Source organism: Cygnus atratus, chromosome 3 (genome assembly GCF_013377495.2).
Source record: "Cygnus atratus isolate AKBS03 ecotype Queensland, Australia chromosome 3, CAtr_DNAZoo_HiC_assembly, whole genome shotgun sequence".
In the NCBI taxonomy this organism is placed as follows: Eukaryota; Metazoa; Chordata; class Aves; order Anseriformes; family Anatidae; genus Cygnus; species Cygnus atratus.
Window position 1 is genome coordinate 23,152,686 of NC_066364.1, and position 27,954 is coordinate 23,180,639.

A 27,954-nucleotide genomic window follows, 5' to 3' on the forward strand; every position below is an offset into this window, starting at 1 on the left:
GTTGGAAGATAAAAGAGAAAATGGAGGATGTTTTTTTTAATCTTTTTCTTCCTAGACCTCGTTTGGTCTGACATGCAATTTTTATGTGAAGAAAACCAAATTAAAAGAAAACCAGTACATAGTTTAAATAACACTTTAACATTTTCTATTTGAATGTCCTGTAATAAGATAAATTGTTTCAAACATTAACAAGAATATTTTCTGCTATTAATGTATAGAATAGAAAAAGGATGGTGAAAAGTGAAATATTTGACAGTGGAGAAGGGGTAAGGATAAGTGCCAAAAAGCACTATGTTTTTTTTCAGATAGCAGTAAAAACCCTAAAAAAATGTAGGTTTTGACACGACTGTTGAGGTATGTAAGGTATATCTCCCCTCCATTCCCAATCCTTTATACCCTGAAGTTCAGATGATGGTTTGTAGGTGGAAGATTACGATGAGATGATGAGATCTCTAAGTGTGAGAATATTATCAGTATTATAAGTTACTACTCATCAAACATTGACAGGAATCTACTTTTCAAGTATACCATCTAATTTCAATTAAGTACACAGGAAAAAAACAAAACAACAACAGAATAAGTCTAAAAAACATTAGGTATCATGATGTTGCATATAAAGCGCTTAGCAGGGCATTATCTAGACTGATGAAGAGACATGGTTCATGGAGGAGATCTATTTTTTTCTGAAGGGTAATAAAGATATATAGTCTCCTAACTGAAACTGTTCTCATTCTACTTTATGCCAAATCCTATGAAATTGTTCACCAAAAGAGTTGCATTTAGCTTATATTACAACCCATTTGCTTATATTTTATAATAACAACAGTGATTTAAATTTTGTATTATAACCCTTTAAATGTTGAAAAGAAATCAGATATGAAGAGATGAAATAAATATTTGTTTACATTGGGAATTCACTGACAGAAACGAACACTTTTTTATCCTTAACACCGACTTCTTTTCTGTCCCTTAAAAAAGACAAAAACACAAAGTACTAAAATCTCACTGCTCTTGGGAACTTGCGAAAGACTGGGCTGTAGGAATCTATATCTCTGTACTTGCTACGTAGACTCTGAAAACTCCTGTTTCTAGGGATCTCAAGATTTGAGTATTATCAAGAGAAAATATTCTTTTTACGTTACACAAGAAATACATTTCATTCTTTTTTATTGCCTTTTTCCATCGTTACTAATCACTGTCAACTAAGTCTAGTTCTGTCACAGACAATACACCTGTCATTGTAAAACAGGGACACAAGAGGAAGTTTGTCAAGCCAACAGCCCACTCACATAATGCCCTGCCAAGATATTCAGCCAGATCTGCATGAGCTCATATGTCTACATTCACAGTACAATTCTTTGTTAGAGAAATTAGCACAGCTCCCAGAAGAAATGCACACTGCATCCCAATTAACCCTGTTTGTTAAGCAATTAGACATTGTGTAAGGCTGTGTAGGTGCTGCTGTAAAGCTTCTGCTTTTGGAACTAACCTATATTCTCTGCATGCTTAAAGATGCCTTGTACATACATAACCTTAAACTAAATCTATCTATATGTAAATTCTACATATCTACGTATTTATATGCTTTCCTTGACATTTGAATTTACATCTGTATCTGGATTCTTGTGAATATGCTACTTAGTTCATATAAAACACTGGAGAACTTTCTAACAATTTAGTTGTAGACACAATTAAGTTTCTATGCCCAGGCCCCCTTTAGTTTAAAAATATGGATAATGTGTTTAATTTCAGACAGAAGTGATTCTTTCCCAATCTATTCAGCCGAAATCATTGTTATAGGGTAATGCAGTTTTAATCCCCAACTTCACAATAACCCCATACCTGAGCCATCATGTCACAGACTGATGTCTAAGGTTGTACAGGATATTTGTACTGGTGCAGAACTGATCTCAGGTCTCCTGAGATCTATGTTCATGCTCTAGTTTTGTGATGAAACTGCATACTGAAAAGTAACTACAGCAGAATAACACTTTCCCATTCTACTTATATCTATCTATTGGTTACTAGCAAGAACATATCTTTCTTTAAATAGTCTCCATACAGGTAAACACATATGGAAGTTAATTGTCTTTTATGACCATAAAAATCCTCTGGAATAAAATAAATTAGAAGTGTTATTCCAAAGGTGGATTAATATCAATTTATCAATCATATTTAAACTTGACTCTATTAGAAACCATGTCTTGGTGCAACTAAAATTACTGCCTGCATCCACACAGATCATTAGTACAGGTGCATGTTAAGTAGTCTGCATTTCATATTATATCCACATCTATTTTAACTCAGTCCTCTAACATTGGAAATTGGCCATATACAGCTTAAACAAGTACATGGATATTTACAGTGAGATTTCATCAATGCAAACACATAAGTATGGAAATTTACATGCAGATAACACAGCACAAGATTCATATTGTCTACCTAATTTCTTGTCATTTCAAAGTTTCTTTCTCACATATCTCTGCCTCTGTACTCCTTGTATTTAGTTTATTTTGTGTTGTTTGTTTTGTACAAGCATGAAGTTTCTTGACATTTATGTTTTTTCAAGGGCTCTAGATGTAAAATACAAGAAGGTTATACTTCTAGTACCATGGCTTTGATTGTTGAGAAACACTTAAAATAGAAGTTGAAACAGTGCTTGTGAAGTCATTAAAGTTTTAAAAGTTCCACATTCATTTTCAAATTCATTTTTGTTTCATTCATTTTCAGTCAGTTTGCTCCTATCTGAAAGCTAGCACAGAAACAAAAAGGTAGAGATGAATAAATCTGAAGAATGAAAATGGAATATTTATGGAGGAATTATATTATTCCTGGAATGACATACAGTATTTACAAAAATTTCCTTAAGCATTGAAAAGCCACAGGAAAAAATGGCATTGAAATGCTTGCCCTTCGCCTAACAATTTTTATCATGTGCTTGAAAAGAAATGTTTGGATTTAAATATTCCCAACTTTTTCTTTTCCCCCAAATGACTCTTCCTGATTTCATTTTGTTCAGGTAAGAAAATAAGATGCCATTAAAAAACATTGTTGTTTTCATTTTAAAATTTTAAATAATTCACAAATCTACTTATAGGGGAGTAAGTACTTATTTTACTTATTTTACAAACAAAACCAAACAAACAAATAAATAAATATTGGTTCTTGTTCCTTAAAACTAGACTTAAAAAAAAATACTGACAATGGCTGAAATAAGAGCTTTGAAACAGAGATCTGACTTCATTCTCTTTTTTAGGAAGATGGATTCATGGAATCATGTCCTGCACCACAGTACAAAAAGGACATTAAACTCTTGGAGAGTGTCCAGAGGACGGCGACGAAGATGGTGAAGGGCCTAGAGGGGAAGACGTATGAGATGTATGAGGAGCGGCTGAGGTCACTGGGCCTGTTCAGCCTGGAGAAGAGGAGGCTGAAGGGGGACCTCATCGCAGTCTACAACTTCCTCGCGAGAGGGAGTGGAGAGGCAGGTGACCTATTCTCCGTAAACATCAGTGATAGGACCCGCAGGAACGGTGTTAAGCTGAGGCAGGGGAAGTTTAGGCTGGACATCAGGAAGAGGTTCTTTACCGAGAGGGTGGTTGCACACTGGAACAGGCTCCCCAGTGAAGTAGTCACTGCACCAAGCCTGTCTGAATTTAAGAAGCGATTGGACTGTGCACTTAGTCACATGGTCTAAACTTTTGGGTAGACCTGTGCGGTGCCAAGAGCTGGACTTGATTCTTATGGGTCCCTTCCAACTCGGGATATTCTATGATTCTATGTCATCATTGAATGGCTTGGGTTGGAAGGGTCCTTAAAGGTCATCTAGTTCCAACACCGCTGCCTCTGGGCAATCTTTTCAAGTGCCTTACCATTCTCTCAGTGAAAGACTTCCTCCTAACATCTAGTCTAAACCTACTTTCCTCTAGTTTAGAACTGTTAACCCTTGTCCTATCACTATCTATTTGAGTAAAAAGTCACTCTCCATCTTTTTTATAGGCCTCCTTTACGTACTGAAAAGCTTCACTGAGGTATCCCTGAAGCCTTCTCTTCTCCAGGCTGAACATCCCCAGCTCTCTCAGTCTTTCTTCATAGGAGAGGTGCCTCCAGCCCTCTGATCATCTTTGTGGCCCTCCTCTGGACCTGCTCTGACAGTCCCACAGCCTTCCTGTGCTGGGGGCCACAGACCTGGATGCAGCACTCCAGGTGGGGCCTCACAAGGGCAGAGCAGAGTGGGACAATCACCTCCCTCGACCTGCTGGCCACTCCTCTGTTGGTGCAGCCCAGGATGCAGTTGGCCTTCTGGGCTGCAAGCGCACACAAACCTTTAAGAAAAAAAAGGCCTTCCACATAAATATATATGTGTGTGTATATATATATATGTACATATATATATATATGCAGACATGCTACCAGGGTTTAACGGGTTACAAGTCATGTGCAAATCACATCTGTGAGTTATGAGAACTCCAGGTCATTGGAAATTACTAATTCTTTAACCAGAATTAGTAAACCAGAATTTTTTCCAGAAATACTAATTCTTTAACTACCTTTTCATCTAGAAATAAAATTATTATTTTTATATAATCATTTATATAATAATAACCATAAAATGATTATTTTATTTCTAGATGAAAGTGGTAAGTTGTGTTATATAAAAATAAGCAGTGAAAGTTTACTGCACAGATAAAGATACTGTCAAAGTAAAAAGCAGAAAAATAAACAGTAAAATGGCATTTTAGAATTTGTAGAAAAGACAGAAAAAAATATTTTTCCCAGATCAATTTAGTGAACATCATTTATATTGCACTTAAATATATACTGGTTCAGTTGAAACAGAACTTTGAAACTTTTTGACCAAATTCTTTCAATAGTAGTATCAGAATGTTATATTCAAATAGAACAAAAATCCAAAGAATATTGAAAAAAATCTCATGTTTTGAAGGTTTTGCACATTGATAGAGGAATATATTTTTTCTCGTTTTATCTTCCATCCTGTGGATTACTTAAGTCTTTCCCCAGATTTTGTTTATAATATACATTCAGAAGAGCTGCCCCTTATATAACTTCTTAAAATTGAAACTTTGTTTTAATGGGTAAGCCTGCCAAGTTAGCTTCTGTGAAGCCAACAATTGAAATTAAGAAAAGAGACCATTATTTCATGAAGATATGTTGCCCTAAAGCTACCCAAAAGCAATTCTTACCAAATTATCTTTGAAACACAACAGGGAGAACAGAAAAACTTCATTTTCTGTGCAGATCAGAAATATGGATTGTTCAAGGAATAGTGTTATATTCCCAAAGAATCAATCTATCTGTGTGATAGTGCTCATTCTTGTACCAGTAATAGTTGTTTAGCCAAGACAGGGATAAATAAAATACAAAATAGTCACTGAATGTAAAACTTAAGCATGTGCTTTGTGCAACAATATAGCTGCATGAAGTTATACCTGAATACATGAAGTCTGATAAAATGATTATGTAAAAGAATAGTGTCCCTTGAACTAAAAAGTAACCAAAATTATGCTTGTGGTATCATTTAACACCATCTAAAGATTTTAAAATATGTATACATGAGAGTGGTGTGGCTAACAAGGGCTGCAGTAAGGAGTACTTTAGAAAAGAATTTGAGTTGGCTGGCATACAGAACTAAGGCAGTAGTTTCCCTGATTGCCTTTCACCCTGGGGACTCAGTTGTAAATCATGGTGAGAGTAGGAGATTGCTTTCTCTCAATGACAGCTGTCAAGGGTTACATGGGAAATGAATTCTGGCACTCTCAATTTAGTCCGTTGAGAAAAGCGGGAGAATGCTTTAAGTCTGCCCTGATGACTTCAGAACCTTACACTGAGTAGATTCAAACCCTTGAGGGCAAAGAAGTGAAAAGACTTTGTCAGAGTCCCTTAGGCAGTTTTCTGTTAAAAAGTTGAATGATCATCAAAAAGTACATCGTTCACAGTATTTCGTTTCTTTTTCTATCGCTTTCTCTCCATTTTTTTCCTTGACAGAAACAATGTTAAGCTTCTTTTTTAAACTTTGATATCTGATCAACAGTGTTTTTAAACTAACTTTTTTATTTGAAAAGTACTGCATTACTGTTGGTATCTAGAACACGTATAGAGACTGCTACTCAAAATGAATAAAAGTAGATAATTCACTCTGAATTTATGATAAATTCTAAGAAATGAATATAGACTAGGAAGGCACTGCTTGGAAAAGCATGATTGCAATATTTCCAGCCTATGGAATTTTAGTAAAGTTCATAGTAAAGTCAACAATACACAAAGCTGGTAACTGCTCAATATAGTTAACTGCTCACTTTGCAAAAGTCTTAAATAGAGAGGAGTCATTTTTTATTGCCACTTTTTTCAATGTGGGCCTGTTGCAGAGTGATTTTTTCATAGGAAATCTGGCCACATAACCCATAACTCTAAAATATTTCTTTAGGAAACCGAGTGCTTTGTGAGTAGTGTTTTTATGTACATTTAGATCTATCAAAAATCTGAGGTCCTGGTATCATGTTTCTGATGAACCTAGACCACAGAAGTGTTCGCTGTAATACGGTAGTATAAATGTGGTTGATAATAGTACAAATTAACATTAATAATTTGCACTAGATTTCATTAAGTATATATTTACTTGTGAGATAAAAGCTGACATACTTCACTTTTAATTGCATTCCAAAATATTTTGCCATTGATATAAATATGCCAAATATTTTCTCATTGTTACAAAAATGCATTTTTTCTTATAGTTTCTAAGGGAAAAATTCTGCCAAACTGCCTTGATGACTAACTAACTTGCTTTATACTAAAATAAAACTGGAGTAAGAAATATTTTTAAAAAATCCATGAATTTGCAGTTATTATTTTTAGCTTCCAACTGATTTGGTTTAATGTTGTAAAACAATACAGTTTTTGATCACCAGTTTAACTAATTTAAAATGCATGTGTTTTTCTCTCAGATACGTATGAAAGTTCTTCTTGATATTCTGTCCAAAGCATGAATGCTGGTGTTGCTTGCAGATACATCAGAAAGATGAAGTACTTACCTGTCACTTTTCTTTAGATGTGCTCTCTGTGTGTACAGACATTTGAGGGCACCTATGTACAAGTAGCATCAACACAGTAATTTTTTGTCTTAATAGTACCAACTCCTGGAGCATGTCTTAAAATCTTTCTCTTTAGGTTTTTGATAATCAGAGCATTGTTTTCCACATGTGAACATCCATTCAGTTGCACCAAAATATGTTTCTACTACCTTTTGAGATGTTGTCATGGTTTTGGCTGGGACAGAGTTAATTTTCTTTTTAGAGGCTCACACAATGCTGTGTTTTGTATTTTTGATGAAAATAGTGATAGTGATAACACACTGATATTTTAGTTGTTGCTGAGCAGTGCTCACACGGAGCCAAGGACTCTTCTGCTCCTCGTGTTGCCCTGCCAGTGAGGAGGCTGGGGGTGCACCAGGAGCTGCAAGGGGACCAGCCAGGACAGCTGGCCCAGGCTGGCCCAAGGGATGTCCCATAGCATGTGGTGTCATGCTCAGCAATAAAAGTGGGGATAAAAGTGGGGTTAAAGAAGGAGGGGGATGACAGGTGGTATCATGCTTCCTGGAAGTGGCTGAACACCTGCCTGCCATTGGGAAACAGCAAATGAATTCCTTGTTTTGCTTTACTTGTGCATGTGGCTTTTGCTTTACCCAGTAAGCTGTCTTTATCTCAGCCCCTGAGTTCTTGCACTTTTACCTTGCTGATTCTCTCTCCCATTGTATCTGGGGAGAGTGAGCTGTGTGGTACTGAGCTGCCTGCCAAGGCTAAACCACAACAGATGTCTTAGCCAGATCTCCAGGCAGGTAACGTTCCAGAAAGGAGTCATTTAAAATCCTGTATCTCTGCCAGCTTCAGATAAAAAGCTCAGATATTGTTTGGCATCTCCCGTTGCACCCCTCCTATTTATTTACAAAACTTAAATGAGCTGCAATTGATAATAATTAATATCCTTCTGAAAGATGTAATATACTACCAACATGAATAGATTAGGTGTATCTAATATGCGAAGTCTCAACAACAAAGGCCTCTGGCTTTGGAAAAACAAAACACAACACAAAGTTTTCTCAGCTTATGTGAATCCTTGATACCATCATGGATGGAAAACTGCTTAAATTCAGAGTTGTTTTATCTTAGAATGAGAAGAATCAGTTGTCAGTCCCAATCTCTCCCACCCTTCTATCAGCTGTCATCTAAAAGTTTATTTTTCTTGTCAATTGAGGAGTGGAGCGTATTACTACCGGTTCAAATTATTTACCCGGTAAAGAAAACATGATGAAATTGACTGTGCCTCATAAATACCAGATTCTTGGTAAGATAAAAAGCCTAATTAAGCTCTTCAAAAGAAATATTGTTAATGAGACCTTTTTTTAAAGATGAGAAAAGTTCTTTAATCTCATTTACAGGAAGATAAATCAGATTGTAAGGATGGTAGTAACAAAGAATATCCCTATAAACTTTCCTGACAATGATTATGAATCTGAAACTGCCTTATGAACCAGCAGTAAGCAATAGAACAGTTTATCGGATACCAAAGCAAAGAAAACAGAGCAAGATAAGCTCCTTCTTACAATTCCTTGCATTCTAGAAGATGTAATGAAGTGTGGCATTTAACATACTAGTTCTTACTTCAGACATAATATATGAAAAAATGACCTACAGTGCCATCAGGAGTGCAGAGCACTGACAAAATCATCTGATTCAGTTCTCATTTTGGTGGTTAAGAGTTATGAAACATATAAAGTGCAGAGATTGGCTTTCTGTCCAAAGACAAAATGGAAAGCAGTTCCAAGCTGCTGAGGGAAAAATACCATGCTGAACATATTTGTTTTAGGATTTGATATCTTCTTAGCTAGTTCTGGGGTATAGCATATTCAGGCTGCATCAAGTCCCGCTTAGCCAGATTTGCCAAACAGAACACAGACTGGCAATCAGAATATTTCAAATGTCATTTGATTCCAGGTTAAAGGCAAGTAAGCTGACTATTTGACATGCTCTTTATCAAATAAATAACAACAAAGGTACAGTCCATGTGGAGTGAAGATTTCCTACCTCAAAAATTATGATTTTGAAACCATATCTCAGTGTACTCAACATTCCATGTAAATCTATTACAAATGTTAAATATATTATATAATTAATAAAAAAGATATAATTGCTTCAGTAATTTAAAAAATAGTGTGTTTTTTTTAATCTTACAGTATCCCAACATCCCAATGAGTCATGTTTTTTTTACTCATAAAAGATACAGTAGGAAAGTATGTTTTTCCAAGACAGAGGTGTTTTGGTGATCATGTTACCTCAGAAGACATCCAAAATCCATATTAAAAAATACTTTACAGGGATCCCATTTCAACAAATTAAATGTTTTAACCACTATACCAAAAGAGTTTGCCAGAACAGCAGCAAACTGATCTATTGTGTCTATCAACACTGAAATCACTGTGAAATGATCAGAATAATGACATTATAGAGTGGGGGGAAACACCACTGTAGAGCAATTAAGTGCTTTACAATTCACAATAGGTTATACAAACATATGTACTTTGTTTCATATGAGCTTTTATCACATGGCATTAAAGTAGCATATATAATCTTTCGTATGTTCTATTTTTTTGGCAGGCAAAAAAAAAAATCAACATACTTTCTTTGGTAAATTTGCTGCCTGTGACTTGCTAGTTAACCTTTTACTGACACAATACATAGCAGCAATGTATCACTGCAAGACTGCCTGAGAACTACCTACCTTTATTCACTAAAAATATTGGTTTCCTATGCATAGACAGTAACTCTCTTGCAATATAAATGATATAAAATAAAATAATCATATGCAATAGCCTGAAGCAGTATTCAATATTTTGTAGCAACTGCATGCAGAGTCTCAGTGAAGAGAAACCAAGTTCATTATTGACTCAAGTGAACCCAACTGAGGTTTGAAAAAAAGGTCATATGTAAAATCTCTGTTGAATTAAACGATACAGGTTTGCCAGGAACATCAATCCCTTCCCAGTACTATACTCAAGGAGTTGGAATATTTACTCCCTTTGTACACAAACTCATAACTCATCATTAACAATGAACTTTAATACAAATGTTCTTTACTTGTTAGTTAAAGGCAATTTTAGAAGGAAAGGTATATGCCGGAGAAAGTTCTATTTCTTCCTTTAGGTTAAGTTCTAAACAATTAATTAAAATGAAATTTGATACAAGCCATTTAGTTAGTAAAATTTAGTTTAGTTTTGTTTTGTTTTTAAATTCTGGATATAAAATTATCATTTCAGCCTATTTTATTTCATAAAACCTTATGATTTCATAAGAGTTCATAAATGGTGTATCAAATTTTGTTCACAGTGAAATGATGTAAATGTAATTATGCTAGGAGGTTTTAGGAAGACAGTAGGGAAGACTTCTTTGTCCAGATACACAGCTAGAATTAAACAAGGGAGATGTACCCAGAGAAGTGTTCTGTGGGAACATGCATGGCTGACACAGAGGTTTGAACCAGCCTGCTCTGTACTGTATTCCTTTGAAAGAACACCATTCTTATTTTCATAATGCTCTTAGCCGTCACATCATTTTTCATATTATATTATCATCATTTTCCTTTTTCTCTTATTTTTCTTTTATTTTTAATAAATGTGTACATTTGAGCTCAATGTAAGTATCTGAATAACTTTATTTGTAGCTGGGTTCTTTATTTGTAGCTGGTCAGTAAAACCATGTAACTGCCTCTGACAGTCAAACGGAGCAGACCTGGACTGAAACTGCAGGATATGTGAAAAAATATTTATTTTTAACAGATAAAAAATGCTTCACAGATGAGATAGAAGACTGTGTTCACTGAAGTTTAGTGATACAAAATAGTATATGAGGAAAAAAAGATACATGAGCCTAAATAGGAACGGTTTACTAATTCCTGTTTCTCCTCAATAATTAAGTTGCTATGCTAACTAAGTCACTTGAATAAATTCTGAGGGTAGTGACTGAGGGAATTGCCATTTCTGTATTGTTTTAATGAGAATGAAAGTACTAATTCCACACATACTGAGCTTGAAATTGCATTAGCTATCTCTCAAATAATATGATGAGCTAATCACCAAAGATAATTATTATTCTTAGGAACAGCCACTGTAATAAAATATAATTTTTAATAAGCCAACAGGTGGAGATAATAAAGCTGCCAATAACTGAACTGATTACATCATTTTAGTCCCAATGTTAGTATCCTTAGCACAACTTTACTGACTGCAATTTCCTTCAGCAATTAAAGTCAAGTTACAAAAGACAACTGCAATAAAGAAGCAGACAGTGTTCACGCCCGTGATTAAGGTAAGTGCAACCTCTGGAGAAGGTGAAACTCGAGTACAGTGTTCAGTTTCGGGCCCCTCAGCACAAGAAGGACATTAAGTCCCTGGAATGTGTCCAGAGAAGGGCTATGAAGCTGGTGAAAGGCCTGGAACACAAGGGCTATGAGGAGAGACTGAGGGAACTGGGGTTGTTTAGTCTGGAGAAGAGGAGGCTCAGGGGAGACATTATTGCTCTCTACAACTACCTGAAAGGAAGGTGTGGGGAACTGGGGGTCGGCCTCTTCTCACAGATAACTAGTGATAGGACTAGAGGGAATGGCCTCAAGTTGCGCTAGGGGAGGTTCAAGTTGGATATTATGAGACATTTCTTCTCAGAAAGAGTAGTCAGGCATTGGAATGGGTTGCCCAGGGAGGTGGTGGAGTCACCATCCCTGGGGGTGTTCAAGGAAAGATTGGACGTGGTGCTTAGGGACATGATTTAGTGGGTGACATTGGTAGTATAGTGATGGTTGGATCAGATGATCTTAAAGGTCTTTTCCAATCTTAATGATTTTATGATTCTGTGAAAGATGGAAGCTGGTGGCTTCTGGCACCAAGAAAGTTCCTGACCCATTTAAAGGCTTACACCTACAAAATAGATTTACCACCCTCAAAGTTGAAGAGAAGCCATATGTGTCTTCAAGCAAAGGATCTGGTCCACCTAACCCTAAACCACACAAGACCATCAGAGAGAAACAGGGAGTCATAATAATGGGTGATTCCCTGCTGAAGGGGACAGAGGCACCCATCTGTTGACTTGACTTCTCCTATGAAGAAAGGCTGAGAGAGCTGGATATGTTCAGCCTGGAGAAGAGAAAGCTCTGGGGTGACCTGGCTCTGGGTGAATGCCACCTTTCAATACTTTAAAGGGTCTTATAAAAAGGATGGAGAAGGACTCTTTACTCAGGTAGATAATGATAGGACAAGGGGGAATGGTCTTAAGCTAAAAGAGGATAGATTTAGATTACACATTAGGCAGAAATTCTTCATTGTAAGGGTAGTGAGGCACTGGAACCCTTGTGCCAAGAGAAGTTTTGGATGCCCCATCCCTGGGGGTGTTCTAGGCCAGGTTAGATGAGGCCCTGAGCAACCTGATCTGGTGGCTGGCAACCCTGCCCATGGCAGGGGGGTTGGAGTTAGATGATCTTTAAGGTCCCTTCCAAACCAAGCCATTCTATGATTCTATGACCTTTCAAGTAGAGAGGTTTGCTGCCTGCTTGGGGGCCCAGACCTGTGATATTGTGGAGGGACTGCCAAAGCTCGTCTTACCCTCTGACTACTAACCCCTTCTGTTATTCCATGTGAGCCAGGTGAAACCTGAACAGTATCAAAGGTGACTACACAACTCTGGGAGCAATAGAAAAGGGCATAGAGGTCCAGGTGGTGTTTTTTTCTCAATCCTGCCAGTGAAGGGGAAAAGGTGCCAGGGAAAGTGCACTAATTAGACATGTCAATAATTGGCTGCAGAACTGTTGTTTATGACAGGGTTTTGGGTTCTATGTCCAAGGGACCCAGTTTGCAGATCAGCATCTGCTTAGGAGAGGTGGGATCCAGCTCACTACACAGGGCAAAGCTATTTCACCAATAGGATGGATGACCTCATAAGGAAGGCTTTAAATTTAGTATGAGAGTGGAGGGAAAGAATAACCAGCAGCCCTGTGAAAGAGTAACAGACAGGGTTGCTGAACAAAGGGCATGGGTTGATGTGATAGGGAAGGATCACAAAATCAACAAAACGGCGATTAAGCAGGGTCACCTTCAACACTTGCAGATTATCAAAGAAATGCCTAAAAGGCACCATTATAGAGAAATCCCCCAATCCTATCTATGAGCCAAACACGCTGGTTTGCCCCTCTTAAGTCCTTGTACACAAACTCACACAGTATGAGGAGCAAACAAGATGAGTGAGATGTGTGTATGCTTGCGGGGCTATGATCTTATTGGGATCATGGAGATGGGGTGGCTCTCAGGACTGGATTATTGGAATGGAAGGATATAGGCTCTTTAGGAAGTACAGGAAGGGGAGAAAAGAATGGGATGTTGTTTCCCTATGTGAATGATCAGCTGGAGTGAATGGAACTCTGCCTGAGGATGGATGAGGAGCTAACCGAGAATTTATGGGTTGGTACTAAAGGGAAGATGGGGCTAGATGACATAATAGTGGGGTTACAACATTTTTAAATTAGGCTCATTAAAATCAATTTCCTTCTGGAGAGTTCACAAAAAGACCACTAAACTATATACAAAATCTCAAAACCTTTTCTCCAGGCTCTAGAGATCTTCCAGTGTATCTTGTATGACTCACCCCTATGTCCTGTTTTTCACCTCTCTGAAAATTTGCATGTTTTACAAGACATCTTTTCTGACTTAGTGATTCAGAAGAAAACATTTCACCATATTATTAAATATTATCAGCAACTTACTGGATTGAGCATTGAGAAAGCATTTACTACACCAGTACAAGTTATTTTGGGGCATAAAACATCAAAACAGTGGAGCAATGAACAGATATTAGTGGTCTGAAAAATATCTCAATAAAGGTCTAATATTAGCTTCATATTCTGCAACTGTAGACAAAGGTTGAGAAAAACAAATAAAACAGTGGCCATAAATAGGAAATACAGAAGAAATAATAGTGTTTTGATGCATGAATATTCATTTGCCTAACTATCTCTTAATAGGAGTAATTGACCATTTATGGAAACTTCCAGTGCACATAAGTCAGGCTAGACAGCTGACTGATTTATTAATGTAACATAACTTTTGTGACATAAAGTAGACTTTATGGGTCTCTAAACTAAATGTTAGGGATTACAGTCTGAAAACTCTGAGGTCAAATACTGAAAACCCAAGGCTTCCCCAATATTTAGCTAACTCCTTTTTCCAATATAGAAATGTAAAAACTCGAATAAAGAAAGCAATAAGGTCATGAAGGTCAGTGTTCTGAATTTTATCCCAGTGTTTTGAAGGCAGGCTTAAAGGATAATACCTGAAATAAGACATTAGAGAACAGAGAATGAACAGGAAAGTTTCTTACCTCGGCAGTTTGGTAGAGGGCTACTCCATTGCCCATTGCTTCGGCACTGTGCTCGAGAAGCACCCTGAAGTAAGTACCCAGTGTTGCAAGTAAAATTTACAACATCATTTAAATTGAACTCGCTGCCATTAGTCATTCCATGAGCTGGATTCCCAGGATGTCCACATGTGATTGCTGTTAAAAGAAAAATAGGCATGCTAGCAACTAACTGAAAAGTACTGTTTCATGGAATCACTTGCAGGTTGAAGCTGTTTTTATTTCTGAAATTTTCTTTTATATTTATGCAAGAAGTTTAAGAAAAAATATGATGCATTTATACAGAGATCTTAACTGCCAAGGGAAAAAATGTTATTTTTTCTGTAAGACTTTCAGAATCTACTTTTTACCTTATGGTGAAAGTTGTAATATAAATAATTATATGTACATGCATTTTGACACCCTACTGATATGTACTATACCTTAAAAAATATTGAGACTGCACTGTATTTCCTAATAATGCAGATTAAAAAAAATATCTGCAAGATTCAAAATCTAGTAGGGTAAAACAAACTGAATTCAAGTATTGCTTCAGAACATTCTGGACTTCCAAAACATTCTTGTTCCAAAATTGTTGAGTTGCTTTGTTTAAATCCTTTTAATTAGATTTTCTTCTGGCAGTAGTGACATCATTGTTGGGATTAAATCGTTCCCATTATGCATATTATGTGTTTGTTAATATGCTTACATTATACTTATATATTTTATAATGGTTAAGCTGTAGCCTTCCACATAACCAGACATTAAAATAATACAGAAAAATATAGAAAAAAACATAGGTACTGAAAATAAGAAAGTCAAAGATATATATATGCAGCTTTTCAACATTGTGCTGGTGATAATGGCTATCATACTAAAGTAAATATCCTATTCACAGGTATACCTTCTAATTAATTTCTTTGTTATTTTTTCTTTTCTTTACTGAACTGACACCTGAAAAATAATTTTACTGTTTTATTTTATTTTACCACAGAGTTCAGTTATGAAATAGTATTTTCAACAATACTTGATCTTTGAAAATTAAATAGAACACCTTCCTGTATCCAGATTTATGTATTTAGTCCTTAAATTGTACAAATAAATGTAGTTCAGTCACTTAAACCCCTTTGTGCACTATTCCATTCGCAGCATTTGCAGATGATACCCTAAGCAGCAGAATAAAATGTGAGTATATACATAGGATCTACTTTGTTCTAGCCCAGCTGGTGCATTTTTTTGACTGTTACAGATTATTAAGTTTCAATAACTAAAATATTTTCTGTAGTCACTGTCTTCACAGTCACTATCTTTCCTATATGACAAACCATTCAACTATAAAATGCTATTACCATAAAATTTCTACAGTTTCCTGAACAAATTCTATGCCATGGGTTCTTACAATACAAAAATTAGGTCTTGTATAAATACTCTGATAATGAAGTATAATTCTGCTCAGTTGTCCTTTTCAACAAAAACATATTCTTGTGGGTCAGATCCTCTTTATATGTCATTACTCCTGACAGGTTCTGTTTTTTTGATGCCTCCCAAAAACTAAAGATCTCAGATTCTGAGACTCTAGCCACAGGATCTGGTTTGTTATTGCTTCATTAGTTTTATAGATATTCTTGACCTATTGATTGATCAACACTGAAGTAGTTGGATTCACACAGTAGCAAGTACTTAAAAACATATTTGTAATTAAAAAAAAAAGAAAAAAAAAAAAGATAATTTGGCATTATAGTGTTTCCAATCATCATTAGGCTTTTATACAGTCAACTCTTAATATTGTTTACCTAAGTAGTACCCAACACATTTCAACTAAAGATTATTACTAGTGGTTTTATGACATCTAAATTGTGAATAACAAATCCCCTTTTCCTGCCTAATACAAAGAACTGTCCTATGCGTGCAGAAATGCATATTCCTAAATATGTCATGTGGATACTGGAAACATAGCGAAGAGATCTCTCCATTTAAAGTAATAAAACTCCCAAGTATATTCTGAAGTCTTTAACACAGTATCAGTCTTAGACCCTGAAGTATGCTATATAACTAAGAGGTTTTAGTTAATATTAATACAGTATATATTTTTAGTAAAGAAAGTCACTGTCTTGATTTTTGTTGTGTTGTTACTCACAAAGAACTAATCAGAGATCTTCACCTTTCACGTTAACTCCCAATAATTATCAAGTGAATAGATCTTTTGGAATATATTTAGCCCAAAGTATGGTCTAATGGATTACCCAATACTGAGGTAGGGAAACACGTGTGTCAAAAATTGTGCACGATAAAGGAGCATAGGAAACGAAGATAAAAGAGTAATGTGTGGAGTACTCTGAATACTTTCTTAGATAACGTTTTTTGAAGATTAAAATGTCTAGTATTTAGAAATCTGAAATTCCTTTCCAAGCCAATTACAAATATGAAAGGATGCATAACCTGTAAACATATCACAAAATGTAGCCCAACTCATGGTAGATTTTCAGGGGTACAGCCTGCAGCATCTTTATGGTGCCCCTGGTGTATTTTTAGTGTCTGACTCATACTCCTTAGTCAGAGGACCTTTTCAGTATTACATTAGTAAGCCCGTTTCTAGCACTGGTAAGCACTATGTTTCCACTTTCCCTCTCAGAAATACCTGAGACATTTTTAGTAGATTTTTTAATAAAGAAATAAATAAAAGTGGGAAAATCATCTGAAGCTTGGTTGCTGACAAAAAAGAGGGGGGCGGGGGAAGGGGTGTATGTATAGTTCTTTAGTCTGACAGTTATAAGCAAAATAAAACCATGTTGCTGCTAGGCAGCCTGTAAAAACAGAAACTACTGCCTGTTCTTCTCAGAACAGTAATAACAGTAGCAATTCAGGAAGGAACTGACTCTCCCCCCTCACCCCTCCCAGCTTTGCCCCTTTCTTTTGAAGGGATTTTGTTCACTGCATGGTAAAATTAATCCACTAAAAGTAATAGCACAAGCTGGTGGCATTTCTCCTTTGATGAATATAAATCACTTGAAGAAATCAATAGGATTTTAAAAGGACAATGACATTTGGCAGATATTTCCTGCAGCTATATACAGGTTGAAATAAGAAAGTACTGAACATTTTGAAATCTAATGACTTATCAGTAATATACTTTCTTAGCAATGAAACAAAGATACTAACATCTTTAACAGAAAAAATGATCGTCTTAGTGACTCTATCTCTGTGTGCATTAAAATACTTCTGTCTGAATTATAGACATCTTGAAAATGAAAAAAAGAAAAAAGAAATAACTGATGTAAATGATCATTAAAAATAACCAAAATTATATAGAAATTGGGAGTTTTATTAAGACCAAAAAACAATAATAAATGCTAGCACACAATAAAGTAGCAAAATAATAAGCAGAGAAATCAGACTTGACTGATTAAATGGCTGATGCTTCAGAAAGTGTCAGAAGACCTGCCACACAAATGTGGAAGGAAGTAGAGTGGGACTGACTCAAAAAAAAAAAAAAAGAAAGATTTTCAAAAGCAGATGATTTCAGAACAACAACAACGACACAAAAGAGAGAATAAAGAAGTCAATATTTTTCTAACAGATGTAGTATAATCCAATACTATGCCTGGGCCTGGGTTTGCACTGACAAATATTAGGCCAACCTGGAAAAATGGGCAGTTACCATCAGAACAGTATTCCAGCTTTATCCATCAAAGAAAAAAATTAGACCATTAGTATTCTTACTAAAAAAAAAAAAAGAAAATAAGAGGGAGAAGCTCTGTAAGACGACACTTGACAAAGAAGCTACGCCTGGAGAAAAAGGGAGAAAGAGATAGATAAAGTTATTAAGGTGCAGTCTGCTGTCCAACACACTTCAATGCCTATGTCAGCCTTCTAAAAAAAACAGAAACCAGACATTACTGGATACAGATAGTCAGCCTGTGCTAAATTAGAAAGTGGATTAGATTATCATAATGACCCTCATCACTGAAAATATGTCCAATAAGCATCTGTTCTTAACACATCATTCGAATACCTTTGAACATCTCATCCACCATTAATATTTAATTAAGTTAAAGGTAATAGCAATATTCACTGAAAAATGAATTATACTTACGGACACAAACAGGAGTTTGTCCAGACCATTTATGATCCTGTAGGCAAATTCTGACAGAGGTACCAACAAGTCGAAAGCCAGGATTACACTGATAGACTACAGTATCACGATAACTGAATCCATCTCCACTAATATGACCATTTACAATTGGATCCGGAGAACCACAGTGACCAGCTACAATAAAAGAACAATCCATCAAAACTGCAAATTCTTACAAATCTTGCCAACATTGACAAGAATGCTGATATGAAAAAAAAAATAAATCCTGTTCTCAATAAAAAAAATTAATAATATTAGAGTAAAAGAGCATATAGTAGTGGATCTGGGAACAAGCAGAACAAGATCTAGGGTGTAAAAACTGCAGGTGATATTCCTTCTACTTTTTCAAGGTGACAGAGGTAGTCATTCAGATATTTGAAATTTTCATATATACAGTTTCTGCAAATTCTGTTGTAGAAATGACAAATTTGTCAGAAGAACGTCTGGTGCATATAAACTGCAAATGTCTGAAATTACAAATCATTCAGTATATTTGTTACAAAATGGACAATTATCAATAGGGTAATTTTTTATTAGTAGTATTATTTTACCTTTTCGTTAATAAGCCTGCCTTGGTCCTCAGAGAAATGTGAATTACAAATAAAAGTGTTTTTTTGTTTGTTGGTTTGGTTTTTTAACTCCCAGACCCCCATTATTTCTTCATAGTGCTCATGTTGATCTTCACAGTGCTCATGTTCATGATTTGGCTTGGATTTTGTGAACAAATCTCTACTAACATATTAAGTGCGATTGGGGCCATTCTCTGGCAGAGGCGAACCAGCACAACACAGTCTGTAACCATAAACTGAAAATCCCTAGCACAGCTGATAGCAAGCTGCCTACCAGCATTAATACTGGTTTAAGCTAACTTGAACAGTTCTTAGAAATTGTCTTGGAGAGCGTTAGCCAAAACATGTCCAGGCATTATTCTAACAATTTAAGAGGTGATATGATCAAGTTTCATATTCATTTTCACGTCAAGGTGTTATTTCATTAGAGTAAATGTAGTGTCTGTTATTCTGTGTATCCAACATATAACTGATTTCTCAATAGCAGGTCTTCAGGTATTAGAAGACTGCAATCAAAGTTTAAAATATAGATAATAAATTATTAAAAATAATAAAAAATTAATACGTTGTGTGGGATCACAGTCAGTCTATTGCTTTCAAAAGAAAAGATACTGCATTATTTCAGATACGTATAAATGGCACATTTAGCTATATTAGCTCATTTACCATGCCATAAATGTCCCTATTTGTATCTATTAGAAATTTTCTTCACTCTAATTTAAAAGCTGCAACATACAAAGGAGGTTTCCACGCAGACATTTTAAAAAAAAATCTACAGCTAAGTATATCTCGTTATGCTCAAATATTTCCTATCATTCAGCTCCAATTTCTACTATTATTTTTTATTCATTAATGCATTTCAGTAATCAATCACAAAAACTGATTCTACTTGTGTTCATTCTTTCCAAATAACTACCACCTTTATGTTATCTTCAGTTGTTCCTTAGCTAAACTGGTATATTTAACATGCTTATAAATTCATGTCAAAATTACAATAAATTCTTCTTTATATTGGTTTCCAATTTGATCACTATACTTGAAATAATCACCTTTTCCAGCTGCATAGAAGTATGGAAAGGAAAGAATGTCTACCAGCACTGTTTCTTTCTTAGTGCTATCAGCAGCTGTTAAACAATGCAGAACGGATTACTCTGGGGTAATGGCACTCTTGGCATTAAGGAAGCCAATCAATAATCTTAATCTCTCTAGATTCTTTATTCTGTTTGGAAACAGAGCTTCTGATCAGGAAACTATTTATCTTAACTGACTAAAGGGAAGATTTATCTTTTTTTTAGTGGCATTGATTAATTACACCTGCCAAAAATTTCAACTGAAACTACGCTAAGCACTTTCAGTACTCATTCTGAGACAAGAGAACAGGGACATGATGCTTGTGACCACTGATAGAATGGGGCTGTGTGATGTTTGGTTTAACACTGAGGCCATATTCGTGAAGAAGCAGACTTGCTCATAACTTTTTTCCTGGGTCTGAATTAATTTCTACTACAGCCACTTTAATACAGCTAAGCAGTGTATTTCATTTACACTTAATGGATCTTCTAAAACACTAAAAGGGGAAAACGTGCCACTTGATTACTTTATTCGTACATAGAGGATTATTATAACAATACTGATCTTAGGATTGCTGATGTCTTCAAGGAGGCATTACGACAATGTTCTATAAATTTGTGCAACAAAATAAGGATTTAAGTTTTTTCATACTCCAAACAGGGAGTAATGACAGCAAAAAGTAACAAAGACATTGAAAACACGTTTTTCTTCTTGAAATGTCTCCTTGAAATTTTCTCTTGATATCTCATGGAAGTATTTACTTTATTATTGTCAGCCCAAATTGGCAATATGATCCCCCTTAACCCTTCCCTCTTATTCAGCCTCACTCAGCCTCTTGCCTGTCACATGCCCCTAACCTCTTAGTAGGCCTTTCTCCCAGACTTGCTTCAGTTCACCAATTTTTCTCTTGTATGGTGGAGAACAAAAACTACACACAGATTTCCACGTGCGTGCTGAAGAGGAAATAATAACTTCAACCTGCTGACTACATTGCTGCTCGTACACTCCAGTCCGTGATCTTTCCTTCATGGCCACACTTCTAACCCTTGTCTAATCTCTCCATCATGTCACCTGGGTTGTTTTCTGTAAAGCTGCTTTCTACCCTGTCAGTTTCAAGACAGTGGTCATGAATGGCATTATTCTTAGCAAAACTGCAGGACTCTGAATTTGTCTTTGCTGAACTTTATGAGATTCCTGTTGGTCCATTCCTTCAGATTCTCAAGGTCCTTCTGTAGAGCAGTACTGCAATCCAGCATATCAACTATTCCCCATCGTTTGGTGTCATCCTCAGACTTGCTGAGGCTACACCCCAACCTGTCACTGACAGAATCACTAGCAGATCTTGGGTAATATTGGCCACAGTTTATTTAAGTAGTTAATTACCAACTCTACTACAACACCTCTCTCCCCCACATTCTGCTACTAGGAATGACAAATTCATGATCTGGTTAATCTTGAACATAGATTAACTACATGCTAGAGCAAAGGTAGATGTCACTTTTAATCAGAATTCCTTCTCCTCAAGCAAACTATTCTGCATGGTTCTAAACATTGATGATTCAAGCAATTGGAACAATCACAGATTTTGGGAAAGGAAAGCTATGAAACATGCAAAATGGGAAAAGAGAGGCTGTATTTATACAGAATAGACTGGAATACATTTGTGTTGTTGTTTTTTGTTGTTGTTGTTGTTTTCTAGACCTAAAAAGTGAAAAATCGAAAAAGCTGTGTTTACACTGAAGCCAAGCACAGGGAATCACAGGAAATTTTAGGAACAAAGATAGCTGAGATGTGCCAACTGTCATAATACAAAACACCAAAGTACTATGTACTTTCCCATAAATGGGAATTTAACAGCTATCTGGAATATGAATCATTTCACTTACAGATCATTCCAGCGTATACGATATTATGTTTTTTGAAAAACTAAATTGTAGTAATAATTTATGAAAATTGAATGGAGTGGATTACATTTAAATTTAGATTCTAAAATACATCCTTGACTTATTCATGTATAGTTTGGACCTGAAAGTCATACAAAGTCAGGATAAGATATCTATGCAGGAAAACATAGGAGTGAGTCCATGATTAAATACCAACAACACCAGAGATGGAGTTATGCAAACACTTAAAGGATTCCAATTTGATCTATGAATCAGTCACGCACACAAAGCATACATGTAAACACATGTTTTGTGACTTACAGGTGTAATTCTTCTTGAAAAGAAGGGGAAGAGATATGAATTATCAGCAGTGTGAGGAACTGAGTACAAATGAAAAATATCTAGCCTAATGATTCACATTTATCTTCATATAACTGAGAAAAAGCATATATAATGCTAACTATCTGCAGAACTGTGTCTTACATTCACCCTTGGACTCATTTACTACAGTCATTGGTTTTAGCTTTCTTTTGAGAAAAATATGGATCTAACAAAGCTTTTCTTGAAATATAGAAATTAGTGTACTCAACTGGACTGAAAGCATAAATTGATTCTACACAAACCAGGGGGTAACACAATGTGATAGCTGTTTTCATCTATAGCAGTTCTGAATTACATTCATGCAGGTACAGTGCAGGTAAAAAGCATCTCTAACTCATTATCATTGCTTTGAAATGGAAAGGGCCACTCATAGTTCCCTGGTGTTCGCCTCCTGATTTTCACAGGCTTCAGGTAAGTCCTAAAGGCACCTTTGAAATAAATTTGGTGTATGCTGTCCTTGAAATTTAGGAATACACAACCGGTGGCATTCACATCATCTAACTTTACGAATCAAATTTATCTTTCCTGAATTGCTCTCTGGAGGAGCCTGCATAGTTCCATTGACCTTGTTGGAAATTTAGGATCTTAGACTGTACTCTAAACTGCATCTAAATTAGGTGCCTAAAGCACATGATGTGAATATCCCTTATGTGAGAGAATATAGAGAGGCAAGAAGAGGTTTAGTACCAGAAATACAATCTTCTGCAGCATGAATGTGATAACTCACTTAAATTTAGAGTTTTGTACTCGGAGCTGTGCAGTATTTTTGGCATTACAGAGCTTGTCTGATTTTGAATCAATAAAGACTAAAATGGTGATTAATAACCTTCCAGCTCTAAGTGTGATCCTTTTTACCTACTGAGGTAGATGCATGTATTCAACAGTTCTAAGCATAGGGCTGCATTCAACAATGCAATCAATCTAATGCATCAGAGAGAAACCAAAGACCATCACCATTTTAAGAGAAAGAATTGGGAAGTATCATAAGACAATTGTTACTTGTACTGCAGCCATATTTTCTGCAACAGGTGTTGTGTTCATTACAGGTGGGAATACATCTATAGAAATAATTTAAAATGCAGATAGAAACTAGAAGTTGGTAGTTATGACTAAGAGGAAAAAATGCTAATGGATATCAATCTTAATGCAGATTTGTAAAAAAAAAAAAAAGAAAAGAAAAGAAAAGAAAGATAAAGAAACAGACGAGAAGTGTGAATTCATATAGAGTTCAAGCTGTTCAAGAGACGGTTTCCTAACTATGAGATCTAGTAAATTGATTAGCTGATTCCCAAAGAGTTAAAAGTTTCTCTGTACATAGTTTTTAAATTGACTTGGAGAATAAACTAGTATTGTTCTCTAGATAAGTCCTGTACTGATTGTTTCTTCTCCATCTCTATACTATTCAAATCCAATTTTATGGCTACTGTAGACAGTTAATCTTCTGGGGTGTTCTGAGGTAAAATATATTTCCCAGTAGTCAGAATAAGAAAGAATCTTTTCCAGCCTTCCACACATAACAGTTATTTATAATATAAACAGATTCCATTGAGATTTGTATAATATTTAGTTTGTATACATTGGCAGCTAAATTATCCTGCATGATAGGATCCTTCAAAAAAAAAATATCCTTCAAAAGAAAAAAAAGTAGTATATAGATACTAAATACTATTACTATTAATCAGATGTTGAAGTAGTATTTCAGGTAAGTTAAAATGAATGAGTGCTCACAAATATATATCCTTTTGCTAGAAATTATTATATGCAAGTGCCAGGCAATACACTCGTGATGTATGGTATAACACTGCAAAAAAAGCTGAGGATGAATAGCCTCCAGCCCCCACCCCACCCCCCCTCTTAATGCTTTTATTTTTTACAAAATAGATTTGAATATTAGCAACAGAAGAAAGGGCTGAGGAAAATACTACACGTGCAAATTTGGTGTTTTGGATCTTCACAGTTGCACTTCCAGCATCTTTTAAATGTTTATCAGACTTAGCCTAGGGATAACCTAGGAAGCTGATGTGTCGTCACACACAAACCTCTAATGTAGTTCCACAGTGGAACTGATGAACTTACATATACAAAAAAGTAATCCTGAAGCATAGCACTCCCTTAAACAGCACTTCAGTGGAATTATTAATCCTAGGTAAAAAAAAAGATTTATTTCACTCCTTTATTGCTCTAAATAGCAAAAGAAGTAGTAATTAAAATATGCTCCCTTTGTTATATTTTCTTAAATAAAAATGACTTAATTAATTAATATGGTTGAAAAAATAAAGTGTAAGGAATTGAAAACTATCAGATTGGAAAAATGCTTTTCCTTCTCAAAAAATTTGCCAGAAACAGCTACATCTTGATCACTAATAACTAGCTGCCACTTAGAAGCTAGGTTAGCTTTCTGAGATGATGGTCACTACTTTTGACTACTCTGTATCTTAAGAGATGACATACTGTAAAATTATCTTCACAAAAATTGTACTACAAATACTACTGTTGCAAAATGAAGGAATCAGTCAGGATTACATGATCAAAGGTTTTAAAACTTAATTCAGATTTGATGATCTGAAAGTGAATTATGTGATTTTATGCTACTTTTTTTTTTTTTTCCAAAGAGATCTGCTCTTCATTTGCCTTGCTGCTGCAGTCTAGTATCTGAACTGAAAGAAGAAAAGGCAATCAACACAACAGGTAGTACACAAAGACCTAGATTTTATCCCGGTCTCTGACAGAAGACTCCCACTTTCCTGTATTTCACCTACACCCCATTAAATTGTCTGTAAAATTGCTGATGAAGAATAGAGCTATATGCAGCTGATAACTCCACATTCTTTTTCATCAAGGTTAGATTATTATGCTTTTGTCCGTTAGTGCATTACTGTCTTGTGGCTTGCAACATGTTTGAAAATATTTTCTTTAAAGGTATTTTCAGCCATTAAAGGTCTCCAGAAATGCAGGATGTTGTCACTAGTACACTGGTAAGAATCATGTTTGTCTAATGATAGTTGTTATTCCTTTTTTTTTAATAACCTGCTAAGATAAGATTGATGATATTTGAAGATTGTTTTTTGGAAGACAAGACTGAGTTGGTATGTGGTCTCATCACACCTGGTTACTGTGATGCAGATCTTCCTTTTTTTTTTTCTTAATATAATATTCTACCAGATAAATGTTGTGTTTTAAAATGCAGCTCTGGTTTTCTATGCTTTGCTCACAGGAACTGTAGCTGCTTAGAAATCTAACGCAAAACAGCATAGACTACCTACTTATCACTTATTTGTATAAGATAATGAGCATTAACAACCTGATATCCCACAGACCATAAGTATGTCTATCTGAACACAGAAAGACAGTGACCTTATTAACACTGAGAAAGTTTAAGAACAGATTCTAAGAAGGATCAGCAGCTTTTCACTACCGGTTATTTAGGTATGCTGCATATAGAACTTCTTTCTTGTAGATCCATACTGACACTGACTTATTGGAAACGCAGATCAAAATATTAATTTTCACTCCATTCATAGAAATGACAATATCAGGGATTATCCAGCCAGCAGGGATGTTTGAAGAAGTGAAGATTAATAAAAGATTATTCAGTTTTGATTTGAGTTCATTTCTTCAGATATGACAAAAGATTGTTGTAACTGGAATGCATCAGGCATGTTCCTGAACTGAAACTTATCTTCCAGCATAGTTTCATTGTGCCCCCTGTGACAACACGACAAAGCAAGTCATAATACTGTAAAACGTGGATAACCAAGTGAGTCTCCAAAAAACTCCTCCTGGTCCAAAAAGCTTTCCAACAACATCAAATATAACTTAATTTCTACAAAAAAAGCTATCTGCCAGCAGAGTAATATAAAATCATATACAGCACACAATACTTTCTGCATTTAGGATACCTTTACTTTTCATTGGTCTAATAATGTTGTTGCTTGATATGAGGTGAATTCCACTACTTAGCACTGCTTTTGATTAAAAAACAAAACAGAAATAAGTTTTTTTACCTAGACATTGGGTTTCAGTACCACTCCAGAGACCATTTGCCAAGCATTCTCTCACGTGAGAACCAACTAATGTGTATCCTGTGTTACAGGTGAATATCGCAGTGGCTCCATACACTGTTAAGGTTCCAATCTTATTTCCATTTGGTGGAGATGGAAGACCTCCACAGGAGATAACTAGGAAAAAAACAACAGCTTAACAAACTGAAGTATGAAAATACTTTTGATCATTTCTTAGACTGGAAAACAATAGATCACCTCACATTTTCTCATAAAGTAAAGGTAATATGAATAAATATAAAAGCTGTATTCAAAAGTAAAATTACATAGTAGGCTTAAAATTATGCTTGATTTGGCAATGGATGTTCTAAATCAGAAAACTCAGAAATCTTCACATCTTGACAGCAGTTTAAATACAATCTGGATTTCACATTCTGAAACAAGAGAATTACATGAATGTCTGGGAAGGTTGAAATTATATTCCTGGTGTAAGAGTATGTAGAAGGACAGTGTCTGCTCCTTTAAGGGTATCTCATTAAGGACCTTTAACAGTGCAAGAAGGGATAATAACAAAGGGAGGCAGTGATGGGAACCATGTCTGGTCAGTCACACTGAGTTATGAGACTATGTGAGAATGTAGGAGTGAGTGTTCATTCCAGCAGGGTTATCTGATTGAGGACTCCTAAAGTAGGAGGCAATCACAAGAAACAGACCTCCCAGTCACACTAATTGCTGGGCTAACAAGTTACAGGTGTCAAGAACTTACAAGTTCCAGGAAGGATGAACCTTGCAACTGATAAGGTTGTGAACTGGGTGCCCCCAGACTGGGAGGGTACAGGAAACTACAGAGCTCTGCAAAACTATGGAGAGTGTGCAGGGGGAAGGGGTAGCACGAGAAACAAAGAGGGGGGATAGGTGGGAAAGGGTATAAAAGTACTGGTCACTTACAAATGGGGGAATCAGTACGCTTGTCTGGCCACGCCCTGCACCTGATCACCTCAGTCTATCTTCTTATATTTTCACATTAAATCTTAACTATCTCTCTGTGTATTCCTGCTCTGTCTCTCATGCGTACGTGTGCTGCAAGGACTACGCGCCAGCTACTGGTGAGACCTGTGAGTGAGTGAGTGAGTGAAGACTGGGGACAGTGACTGGACTGAGTGTGGGTGTCTCGGTGTCAGGTGAAACCTCTGTGTGTGAGTGAAACTGGTGCCAGCTACTGGAGTGAGTGTGGGTATTCTGCTCCCAGCCATAGGGCAGGAGAAGTTTGTGTCAAGCCAGCTATGGCTGGGGAGGAGGGGTGGCGTGAGTGAAGCAAGTGTGGGCTCTGCACCAGCAGCTAGAGCAGGGCCCTGGGTCACAGGGGGGCAAGTGCATCTTCCTCAACCTGGTGTGCATGGGGAGCGCATGTGCATTTGCTAGAAAACTTTCAGCCTGACAAGCTGGTGAGTAGTGGTGGCCTCAGGCCTGGGC

General features: G+C 36.0%; 1 protein-coding gene across 1 annotated transcript in view; it reads right to left on the minus strand.

Annotated features, from left to right (window-relative positions):
• Nucleotides 1-27,954, minus strand: part of CSMD1 (CUB and Sushi multiple domains 1) — a 1,150,797-nt gene that overhangs the window by 46,561 nt on the left and 1,076,282 nt on the right. The window contains exons 52-54 of the mRNA XM_035542943.1: nucleotides 26,485-26,658; nucleotides 18,538-18,711; nucleotides 14,430-14,603 (exon numbers count right to left, since the gene is read on the minus strand). Of these exons, the coding sequence (XP_035398836.1) occupies nucleotides 14,430-14,603; nucleotides 18,538-18,711; nucleotides 26,485-26,658 (522 nt within the window). The remainder of the gene's footprint in view (nucleotides 1-14,429; nucleotides 14,604-18,537; nucleotides 18,712-26,484; nucleotides 26,659-27,954) is intronic.